Below are 12,286 nucleotides of genomic sequence, written 5' to 3'. Positions count from 1 at the left end.
GGCACTGGGTGCCCCCACTCTCTCACTGGCAGTGGTTCAAATGAAGTAATATAGCATTCCTGGCAGAGGGTGGGAGAGGCAGCCTCCTGCGTGACATTGCACCCGCACCTCCCCACTGCCAGCAGTGCTGCCTGGATAGAGTGACAGCCACAGCATTCCCACTGCGGTCCTGCCATGCCCCGCAGCCCTGCCCAGCAGTTGCTGTAATGCAGCCCATGGGATCTCGCAGGACAATGGAATGAAACCAGTTCTCTGAAATGTGCTTGCAAGTTTCCGTAGAGAATGGACCTCTCGGTTTTTAGCTGATGCTTCTCCCCAGCATAGTTGGAGCTGCTTACTGGTAATGCCTTGAGGAAGCTTCCCTAAGGAGCATGGTGCATGTGTATGGTTTATTTGCAGTTTCTTTCAGATTCTTACCTTCACCAAGTGTTGCCTGCAGGATAGTTTGTCTCACAGACAGCATTGTTTGCTTGGAAGACTGTGGCTGTTCCAACACATTGCCCAGGAGGCTGTGCATGGTGGGGACGAACAGCCATAGCTAAGGCCCTCATGCTTAGCATACCCCTGTATATTCTTAGTTGCTGGGTTGTTTTAGGGTTTTTGTTTGTTTGGTTGGTTGGTTGGTCTTTACATTAAACTTTGGCACATATATTTAAGGAAATTTGCAGCTGAATCCAAGCTATGGTGTTAAGGCAGATGCTCTTTGCCATGCAGTCTGCAGACAGCAAATCTGCAGTGGTTTCTTTTTAACAACAGCTCTTGAAGGCTTCCAGTCTTCTTTAATGTAGCGTGAGGTCATCACTTCCATATGTAATTTGAGCTGTGGAAAAAAGCTCTGGGGGAAACAAAGAGAAATAGTAAAACGTTTGAGGCCACTGCTGATACTGAGTAACTATTTTTGTGCTTGTACATATCATTTGAAGAATATTATTTAGCAGGGGGATTGGCGAATCGTGGCTCATCAAGCCCATTGATGCAGCTCAGAGAACACAAAGATCTCCTTGTGGGTTCAGAGATCTGTAGTACTGTTGAGTTTGGAAAGTAGTGAATATAGTTTTTTAAGTGCCAAGAATTCATTTTCATATTCAGAAAGTGGTAGCTGACGTTGTAGTCACTGTAACCTCATGAAGGCTTTTAGAAAATCCATTTTTAGACTATTTTTCAGTTATGAGCTTAAATACCTGATGATGCTGCCTAGCTGAAGTAGCATTTTAATTAGCTGCTTGATCTACATTTATTCATCAGTCTCCAGTCTCCTGGGATATCCTCGGAAATCCAGAAAACCCAGTGCAAGACACATGCATTAATTAAGTAACCCATCAAAATAATTGAGACTGTGGATTGGGGTAGATAAAAAATAGAATTGGGCGTGGAAAACACTGAGGATGCCAAAGGAAAAGTAAAATATTTGAATGCTGACTTTTTGCCTATTACCTCAAAGTGAAGATTTTCTCTTAGCAAACTAAAGTCAGGTGAACTTACCTATCAGAAAACGTGCTCTTGAGAGGCCAAGTTAATGCCAAGCATGTGCATAGTGTTCCTGTTATCAAGTGCTTTTCTGAACTGGGAGCTAGAATTTTAAATATTCGAATTATTCTAAATATTTTCTATTTCAAATATGAGAAGTGAATCAGACGGGGCTGTGGGGCTCTGAGGGAAGAAAAGGAATCCAAGCAATTGTGATACCTGAAAGAGGGAGAATGAGCCGTGGACAAAAGATTTAGGCACAGTACTTGTTTCATGAAAGGCATTCCATTTAGAAAACAGGAGCTGTTCTGGATTAGTGCAGTCCCTTGCCAGTGTCTAAGCATGAGTCCTGTAACTGGCTGTGGACTTGAGGCTGTTATTTCCATAAAGCCAAGTCAACACTGGACAAATGGAAAGGTTTGTGTTTTACCACAGCTAAGAAATAGTAGTTAGTATACACCAAATCCTAGTAGAGAAAAGGCACAGTTTTGTGTCTTTCATATATTAACAAAGAATAATAAATGAGTGAGCAAAGCATAAACATGTCTCGTATGTTTATCACAGCTCAGGTTTCTGTCTATTAAGAGAAACCCAGTGTTGAAGCAAAGTTGGATAATTCATGCCAGTCAGTACACAGCAAAAGGAAACCTCTCCTCCTGGATCAGGATCTTACCTGAGAATGAGCAATACTTAATCTTTGTCAAAAATATGTGCACTGCAATGATTGCTCAAATCTCAGATTTCCCCTGTCTAGGTTAAAATCCCAGAGAAAACAAGACAACTGCGGCATTTTAGTTTGTTCCCACAAAAATAAATAAATAAAGTAAAACAAAACAAAGCCAATTCTGGCAGGAAATCTAATGCCAAAGGAGTTGATGCAAAGAAAAGTTGCATACTTAAAAATAAGAGTAGTCTACTTCAATTCGCTAAATTCATATGCAAACATAACTGTACTATGAAACCTTAAGAAGGGCAGAGAAGGGAATATAATCTGTAAGCATTTGAACTGGAATGAGCAGCAAAATAGTTTTGTTTCTTTCTTTTTTTTCTTTTTTTTTTTTTTAACAACACATCTGGTATTATCATTTGCTGTTATATTGTTAGTCTGGTTTTAAAGCATTCGGATTATGATAAATTCACATGCTGGTGTTCCAGTTGAGGATGGGTTTCTGTTTAGTTTATACAATACATTAACACACAGTTTTGCTTGAATTAGATGACACTGTCATACTTTAAATTGATTGTAATATCTTAAATGTGTTTTTGGAAACTGTTACCTACAGAATGCATACACCAAAGCAAGAAAAAAAAAATAATAGAGCTGGTTTTACATTTTTGCAGTTTTACCCCAAACAGCCCAGCTGGGTTGCTAGATAAGAGATAAAATATATATATTTTTAATGTGTTTAAAAAAAGCAAACACAATTTTCAGTCATATGACATGAAAACGTCCCATTCTATATAACTCCTACTGCCTACTTTCAAAAAATTCCCTTGTTCTGAAGTCAGTTCACTGGCTATTAGAAGCAGTCACTGATGTAAATTCCATCTTGTTTATGAAAACATTCTGAACAAAGAATTGATTGTCCAGGATTTATAAAAAAAAACCCTCAAACCTATAAAACATTGGCATCACTGCTGTTTGGGGCATGAGAATGACATGCATATAAATCATAGTTTACTGGCACAATCTTATATACACAGAAAGAAGGCTTTGCTGAAAATGGAATTCGTTGATGGACTGTAATTCCCCTCTTTTACAGATTTGCTTTTAAGGAAGAAAAATCTGAAGCAAGTCACAGGCCTACTCTACAGTGGGAATGGGGGGTACAAGTCTTCTATGACATAGGTTGACTATGGTAGGGGGGAGAGTTAATATACAAGTAGGTAGAGTCTGGGGAAATCACAAGGTGGGTGGAAGAGGCCTTTTACACTCGCAAATTTGCTCAGGATGTTTTTGATGACATTTGACATTTTGTCAAGTCTTGATCCCTAGTAAGGACAAGGAAAACAACCACCTGTCAGCTAGTGTCCAAGCAAGTGAAGCCACCCGTGTGCCTCGTACAGCGCTGCTTGGCCTGTTAAATGGCTGATGAAAAATAAGAAACATCTCTCCTGATCTAAGCACAGATGAGATAGCATCTAGGCCAAGTCTACCTTTCTACATCTATGCTAAACAAGACTTGGCAGAGTCATTTATTGTTTTAAAATGTAATCCTGATGGGAAGTAAGTGTTCAAGTTTCACTGTGGGAAGTGATGTAATTATCCTGGGATTATGAATAGCCCGCTCTTAGCAACAGGAGGATTTTGAAGCTATTGGCTGCCTAATCATTCTAAGTATCCTTTGTTTAAAGCAACTGGTTTTAAAAGTTTTTGTTCTGTTAGAACCTGTAGGATATACCCTACTGGATGGTGAGATAAATCAACTGTGTAAACTGTGCAGGGCCATTCAAATCCCAAGAAGGGAGAACCCCACTGTTGCAGTGCTCTAGTTCTAAACAAATAAAACATCACTAGAGTAAAACAAGAGAAACAGCAGTGAACTAGTCCAAGAATCCTTCCAGATAATTCTTTCCTTTTCTTTTTCCAGTAGCAAAATCATTGGCAACCACCAGGGATTGATGCAGAATTAGCCTTAAAGTGCTGCACTGAAGAGCAAACATTCTAGCAACCCCAAGCATTATTCTGTTAAGTCATTCTACTGGACTTCAAACCTTGTGGGTGGGATTTTCCCAAGTGAAAAATATGGCAATGCCACAAGTCTGAGTCCCTACTATTTCTTGGAATTTTAGTAACAGCCATAAAATTTGCTGTTGGCACCTGAATCTTTAGAAGCACTAAACAAATTAAACAATAAAACCTTAGTCCTGCAGGTTTTCTCCCCATATGATACTTATTAATGTGGATGTGGTGAAGAATTTCATGAGTGAATTCCAGAATTTTATACAGAAGTGTCTAAAATCAGGTTTCTAGATACACATTTAAATACTCATTTTCTAATTTTGTTCAGCTTCTGAAAACTGCATACACCAGAGCTTTTGAAAAAATAAAACTGTAGGGTTTTTTTTTTTTTTTTTCTGTAGGTGTTTAATCTGAATTGTGGCCTGCAGTAGGACCATTTTTCTGCAGTTTTCTAAGTTGATCCTAGTTCTTTGGAGCTAAAATATCACAGGACAGATAGTTAAGATGATTTAAATGATGCACATATGGTTAAGATGTCCTCTCTTCAGTCATATTTGGAAACTTGGCCTCAGACTGACATGGGGCGTTCCCATTGGAAGCACAATATCACCATCCATCTTAATGAAGTAGTCCACCACTGATTACATGGCAAAGATCTTTATGAACTTGCCAACACTAAGCAATTTTCATATGCAAAAAAGATAAGGAAAAAAATAAATGTAGGATATCAGTAAAGTATGAGAACAAGCTATCAAATTCACAGCCATTTTAACAAGAGCTTCGCAACTTGTAGAGTGATTGCATGCATACATGAGACATGCTAGCTTGTTTGCACATACAGGATGCAATATCCACAGTCAGAAATATTATTTTCCAGCCCAATAATTCTTTGTTTAAAGTAGACAATGAAAGAGCCGTGCAGTGTTGCTTGTTGCTGTCTTCTCTTGCGTTCAAGCATAATTTTAAGCCAGGGGATATGTTTAGGCAAGCCACAGCTATGCGTGATAATGGCAGTTGCAGAATTGGACCTGAGAGAGAGAGAGAGAGAGAGACAGCCGAATGCCTTGAAAATAAGATATCATGGAGACAGAAAGGAGGTATGATCATCAGGAGAAGAATTTCTGTATGTATGTAGAATATCCTGCACAGCAGGGAGTGTTCAGCTCAGCCACACTGTCAGCTACTGGGTAAGCTTGAATTGCTAAAAATGATGATATATCCATTCTACTTTCATTCTTTGTTGCCCAATTTCAGGCATTTCAAAATAATCCTACTTTTGAACAGCGTGTTTCCTTTACCCCATCCCTCTCTGCCCTGGATACTTTTAAAACCCATGAAAAGAGAGTCTGTATGACAATCAAAAATTCATGATGCTTACTCTCTGAAAACCACTTTGGAAAGATCAGCCTGATGAGATAAGGAATTTAAACAAAAGCAGTCCTTTCTACAGCCAGCCATGCACATTTCCCAGGTGTGCTGCTCGGGCGTTGGCTTGGCAGAGCTTTGCTCTCTGCTTTGCACAGTTCATATTGACTCCAACAACCTGTGTGCTTCTTTCAGGTTCTGGACGACAACTGAGACCGGCCGAGCCTCCGGGAGATGCTGATGCTGATGCAGAAGATGAAGATTCTGTGAGTTGTTTAGCTTTTTTAATCCCAAAACCCAGCAAATTATGGCTGCTGACTGCAATCCCATTTGCTTAAAGCTTTATCTAGCTCAGGTTCCCCATAAACTAACTCCACAAGGAAGTATGCTGAGAGTTTGTCAGCCAAGTTCCTTCTGGGACTCCTCTATGGTTTGCTTGTTTATAGAGGGCGATAAAGTTTGAACTTACACGATGAAGAGTTCAACCATGCAAATGAAGCAAGAGATGGCATAAAGATGGCCTTTTTAAATTGTTACTAATTGATTAATACTTTCTAATTGTTAATACTTTCAGTCTGTCCAGCCCATAGATGCATACATTTCATAAAGAAAATCAAAGTCATTCTACCAGCTCTTCTGTCAGTAGGTGCTATTTTTTTCTCATGGAGGAATTCAACAACATGCTTTCTCTGATGTTGCGGGTCAACATAATGAAATAGGAGGCATCACTTTCAGGGCATCCCTCATATTGTTGACCAAAGAGTTACTGGTTTATCTTCATTAACCAATACTAATGAAAGATGCTTACACAGAAGGAGATGAGAAAATCTCTCCTTAAAAAATGGGTCACTGGTTAATAGTGGATGTGTCTTTCCAACCCCTCATTTCTTTTCTGCAGGTTAATGAAGTGGCAGTAGAAGACATCCGTCCAAGGCCACAGGGATCCTCACCAGTTTATGAATATTCCCTAGAAGAAGAATACTTAAAGGTAAGAATACTGATGTTTTATGCAGGCATGGCTTTATTGGACTGTTTCAAAGGACTTTAGCTCCTACAGCTAGCCAAGACTCCTATGTCATGTACATGACGTAGTTGCAGCTGTATTGTCTTCCTACCCTCACCAAAATCCAGACCATGTTCATTGATGTTGTATTAGATTTGTTGTTGGTTATCTTTTTGTTTCTCAGCAAAAAATACAATTGACTGCATTCTTTAAGGAATCTGGGACAGAAAGCATCAAGAAATTGCAATGTTTTCCATAATTAAGATATTTAACTGGCTTAAATCTAGTATGTATTTCAAAATTATCTGTATCTGTTAATTTTTCAAGAGTAACTATTTAATTATTGCAGTCATGTTAAGTAGGCAACATTTCAAAATTGATGCTGGAAGTCAAATAAATGAAAAACATGTATGTTATTCACAAGGATGAAAGCACAAGAAATGTGTTGTATGAGAAAAATTCTCTATGTCTTAATACAGCTGGTCTCCAGCATTCATTTCCTTCAAAGGAATCTAATTTATTGCTGGGGATAATGCAGTTAAATCATTAACACTGTATGTCGTACTGGTAGATTCCTCTTTTGCCTCCGTTGCCAAAAGTCAGCCTCAATTCTTGGTCTAAACCAGGCTTTATAACTGAGGCAGGGCTTTTGTTGTATGTTATGACAGCACAACTTTTGAACACTAAATAATTGAAATTTATGTTTCAGCTGCAAGAAGAAAACAAAAAACATACTACTGACAAATCAAAACAGAGTCATCCACAGGTCAGTCTAAAAGCATTCAACTGTTTTATTTACATGGTTTGAAAAAAAAAGTCTGTTACAACACACAGATGTTGATGTGTGAACAGAAAGAAAAAATGGGTAAGGAATCACTTTAGACTTATCCTGGCCGAGAACTTAACAAGTTGTTCAGATTTGGCACAAGTATGTGCATTTAATTCCTAGTTTGGGGTACTTCTGTAATTCTTCTAAACACTCTTTAGTCTTCTCCGATTTGAGTACAGTGCAGCACTAGCTCTTATTCTGACCAATTAACTCTAATTCAGGTGCCTATCATCTTCACAGAAAATGCAATCTTTCAGCCCTAAGAAATCCCGTATGTTTCATATTTTAAAATTATAATCTATTTTGCCTGTGGCTCCAATGCAGCATGGCCTAATACATGTGCTTAATTTAATTTAGAACACACACACCAAACAGGTGCATGCTCTGCTTTAAATATATTTTCTTGAGCTACTAAAAATATACTTCAGGACAGTAATTGTATGATCTCAAACACTTTGATACAAATTAATACTTTTAAATTCACATATTTTTCTACACCTAGGAGACAATGGAAGTGACCTTGAAAACAGAAGTGGAAGCTGGTGCTAGTGGTTTTAGTGTGGCTGGTGGTGGAAATGAAGGAATATTTATTAAAAAAGTACTTAAGGAATCTCCTGCTTCAAAAGTGTTTAGTCTGAGAGAAGGTACGGTCTGATTTTCTGATATGTTTTTTAGTCTTAGAATAATGAGGCATGTAGCTGTGTTTGCCTATGGATGCCTTCTGATCTGTCATCTCTTTGGATAATTGTAATAATAAATGCCAAACCAGCTACTAATATAACCTTTTGATATTTGTAGTTTCTAAAATTGGTTTCTTAAAGAGTAATGAAATGTTAATTGTTTTATATACCATAAAAAATCTTATTTTTACTCAAATGGTGAAAAGAATATGCAGAAAGTAGTGCATACACAATTAAAATGAAAAGTAGGATCAACTTTGTATTTCATTCACAAAGAATCTGCCTTTGATTCTTCTGCAAAATATTATGCAACAAAACTACAATAAATCATGATTTAATTAAGAACAAATTCTAAATAGTGAAAAATATAAGAAAATAAACTGTCAGGGTGGTCAGACCCAGAAGCTGGTTGCCCAGAGAGGCTGAGGAGTCACCATACTTAGAAATATTCAAAACCTGACAGACCTGAGCAACATGCTGTAGCTGACCATGCTCAAAGCAAGACCCTGTCCAAAGCAGAGAAGTTTGACTGGATGATTTACTGTTCTGTGACTCTAGACTGTGAACATAATTTTGAATTTTAAATGAATGGTAGGTGTTGATTATTTTATTCTGTGTGTGAACACGAACACAACAGAATCTGAAGAATCACAAGAAAGTACAAAATAATTAAAATGATATCAAATTCCTCTTGCAGGTGATCAGCTTCTAAGTGCTACGATATTTTTTGACAATATCAAATATGAAGATGCACTCAAGATTCTTCAATATTCAGAGCCATACAGAGTCCAATTCAGCCTGAAAAGAAAAATTGCTGGGAAAGAAGAGCTAGAACATTTTCACTCTACAGCTCAGTACAAAAAGGAACGATTAAGTCAGGTCATTACTTGTCTTGTTTACAAAGTTTGGATAACACTATAGTGACATGCTGTGTGGAAATATAGAATAGAAAATACATTCACCTGTCTTCTTAAGACATAGCCATGTGTTTAAACTTAATAAAATTAATACCTGTTAGCATAAAAGCTACAGTCTTGATGTTAGGTGGTGAGTCAGCACTGATATTGTTGTTAAGTCCACTGACAAAATGAGCACAGATAAACTGTACTACTTACATTCAATATTCTTTAAAAATGTGAAGTACCAGTAATATTTTTCTCAAAATCACTATGAGGAAATGCCTACTAAGTATATGTATAATCCCTGATATCTACATACACAAGAGCTCCTCACAGATCTTCACTGAATTCATAGGATCACAAGGTTGGAAAGGACCTACAAGATCATCTAGTCCAACCGTCCTCCCATCACTATTACTACCACAAGCTACTAAACCGTATCTCGTAGCATCTCCTCCAGATGCCTCTTGAACATTTCAAAATTCTTTCTGTAAATTTTCTCTTCATATCATACAAAAATTAATATTATTTTACAAACATTATTTTAAATATAGATTATAAATATAGACAATTATTGAAACTTCTATTTACTGCAGTGTTTTGCAAAGAAGGTGCACCTTCTTAAATCTACATATTACAGTCACGAAATCTATTTACTTAATACTAATAGTAATCTACTTAATTATCTACTCAATTTTTAGAATTGTATTTAAATGTAAAAGGTACATAACATGACTACAAAGCTCAATTTTCTACATATTTTATACTACCTGTTTTGTTCTGTGTTGTTTCCATATTATTTTACACTTGATTTAGTAACTACCATTTGTTCTTTCAGGATAAAGAACTCAGTGAAAGCATTCCTGAAGAAACACTGCACGTTTCAGGAAAAGCTACTTCAGAAGAAGACAGAGAAACATTAATTGTAAACCAAAGGGTAGGAAGAAGCAAAAGACCTAAAAAAGATAGATTATCATGGCCAAAATTCCAGTCAATTAAAAACAAAAAGATATTGGGACACAGAAGATCTCACAGTACATCAGATGCGTATGAGCCTGCTATACAGGATATTTCCCCTACAAGCACAGATACAGAGTCTCAACAAGAAATTCATATCAAACAAAAAAATAGAAGCCAAAAGAAACTGAAGTTCCCTAGTATTGGATTCAAAATGCACAGATCCAAAACAGAACATCAAGACAAGCAAAAAAAGGAAATAAATACTACATTGTTATATGAAAAACAAAAAACAGATAAAGAAGATACCAGCCTGGAAGTTCCTGAAATGCTGACTGTTGAATATACTGCTTCTCCTGTTTCTGAAATGAAAACAGAGGAATTAAATGAAACTTCAACAAAAAATTTAAAAGATGGGGAAAATGGTATTCCTACTTATGCAAAAAAGTGCCCTGAAGTTGAAATAAGCATTAAAAAGGAAAAGGAAAAGGAATCAACACTGAAGTATACTGTAACTGAAGTACAAGATGTAAAAAGAAAGGAATCAAAGCCCAGTTTAGAAGCAGATCTGAAAGAAACCCCAATGAAACAAACACCAAAAACCTCATCAAAATCCCGAAAAAAGAAGCAAAAAGGAACAGAAGATAAAACAGAAGGAGAAAATGGAATTAAAGGAGACACAATGGATCACACAGCAGAAGTATACATAGAAGAAAGAGGTTTAGAAATAGGTAGAGCTAGAGCTGAATTACAGTCAACTGAGACACAGGAAACAAGAGAAAAACAAGGAGAAGAGGACAAACAGGTACCAACAATTCAGAAAACAAAATTTTGGATGTCAGTGTCAAAAAGAAAAGAAACAGACACTAAAAAGATATTAACCAAACCAGAAATAGATGTTGCAGATTCAGGACTGGAAACACAAGCTGAAAAAGAAATTGAGAAAGGCAGGAAAATGGAAGTGGAAGCTCAGATAGCAAGTACAGAAACAGAAGAATCTACAAGGAAAATTACATTACCATCAATTGAAATGGCCATATTACCGGTAGATGACAAAACAATACAAGACACCAAAGTAGAATCCAAATATAAACTAAACAAGGAACAGACAGAAGAAAGAAACATACAGACAAGTGACAGAAGTTCAAACATAGAAATTACTGCAAAGAAAGCAGAAAAAGATGCTGATGGAAAAGAAAGCAAACAGAGATTACCAAAATTTAAATTACCTACATTTACCTGGGGAACTACAAAGGATGAAACAATGAAATCTGACATTCAAGTAAGTGAGCCAATGACTGCCAAGGCTCCCAAAGTCGAGGTGGACGTCAGCGTGCCCAAAGTGGATGCCAGCCTCCCTGAGGCAGAGGTCAAGGCCGGCGCCGTCGACGTCAGCATCTCGGCCCCCGACATCAAGCCGCCCTCCGTGGAGGGCTCCCTCGACCTCCAGGCGCCCAAGGTAGACCTGAAAGTGCCCTCTGCCGAAGGCTCGCTCGACGGAGGCGAGCTGGAAGCCGTGGGCCTCAAAGGCAAGTTTAAGATGCCCAAGTTCGACAAGCCCAAATTCGGAGTGTCGGTGCCCAAGGCGGAAGGGCCCGAAGGCGAGGTCAGCCTGCCCACCGCAGAGGTCGAGCTGCCCTCCGGCACCGTGACGGTCACAGGGGAAGGCCCCTCACTGGACCTCAAAGCTGACACTGGCGGTGCCAAAACCGAAGGCGCTGGCTGGAAACTGGAAAAGCCCTCCCTCAAAATGCCCAAAGCTGACATCAAAGCTCCCAAGGTAGACATCAGCCTGCCCTCCGTCGACATCACCCTTCCAAAGGCCGGTGTCGACCTGCAGGCGCCCGAGGCCGCGCTCAGCCTCGAAGGGGAGGCAAAAGCCCCAGAGAAGGAGGCCACGAAGGCAAAAGACGGCAAGTTCAAAATGCCCAAGTTCGGCATGCCTTCCTTTGGCTGGTCCAGCAGCAGAGAGGCCAAGGGCACCGTAGCTGCCGATGTGGACGTGAGCCTCAAGGAGCCCCAGGTGACCGCACCCTCGGGAACCGCCGAAGTCGACGTGACCCTGCCCGGGGCCGAGATCCAAGCGCCCGGCGTCGAGGTGACCATCGAGGCGGCCGCCGGCGCAGACGCGGAGAAAGGCCGCTTCAAAATGCCCGACGTCAAGATGCCCAGCGTCGAGCTGCCCAAAGTCAAAGCTCCCCACGTGCAGGTCAGCCTGCCAAAGGCCGAGATCTCGCTGCCCAAAGCCCAGGGCGAAATCCCGGAGGGCGAGCTCGCCCTGCAGGGCCCCGATGCCGAAGGCAGCCTGGACGTGGCCGCCGGCAAAGCGGAGGGCGGCGGCATGAAACTCCACATGCCAAAAGTCAAGGTGCCCAGCGTGGCCTTCTCCAAGCCGACCGTCAA

The 12,286-nt window shown here is 39.4% G+C and overlaps 1 protein-coding gene across 2 annotated transcripts in view; it reads left to right on the top strand.

Moving 5' to 3' along the window:
- The window catches only part of AHNAK2 (AHNAK nucleoprotein 2), a 61,533-nt gene that overhangs the window by 28,727 nt on the left and 20,520 nt on the right, over window positions 1-12,286 (top strand). For both annotated transcript variants that reach the window (XM_040701328.2, XM_040701329.2), the window contains exons 2-7: window positions 5,711-5,781; window positions 6,414-6,503; window positions 7,228-7,284; window positions 7,850-7,991; window positions 8,725-8,906; window positions 9,765-11,204. In XM_040701328.2, coding sequence (XP_040557262.1) covers window positions 5,711-5,781; window positions 6,414-6,503; window positions 7,228-7,284; window positions 7,850-7,991; window positions 8,725-8,906; window positions 9,765-11,204 — 1,982 coding nt within the window. The remainder of the gene's footprint in view (window positions 1-5,710; window positions 5,782-6,413; window positions 6,504-7,227; window positions 7,285-7,849; window positions 7,992-8,724; window positions 8,907-9,764; window positions 11,205-12,286) is intronic.

The sequence above is a fragment of the Gallus gallus genome, chromosome 5 (assembly GCF_016699485.2).
Source record: "Gallus gallus isolate bGalGal1 chromosome 5, bGalGal1.mat.broiler.GRCg7b, whole genome shotgun sequence".
In the NCBI taxonomy this organism is placed as follows: Eukaryota; Metazoa; Chordata; class Aves; order Galliformes; family Phasianidae; genus Gallus; species Gallus gallus.
This window is presented reverse-complemented; position numbering and strand designations above follow the sequence as displayed.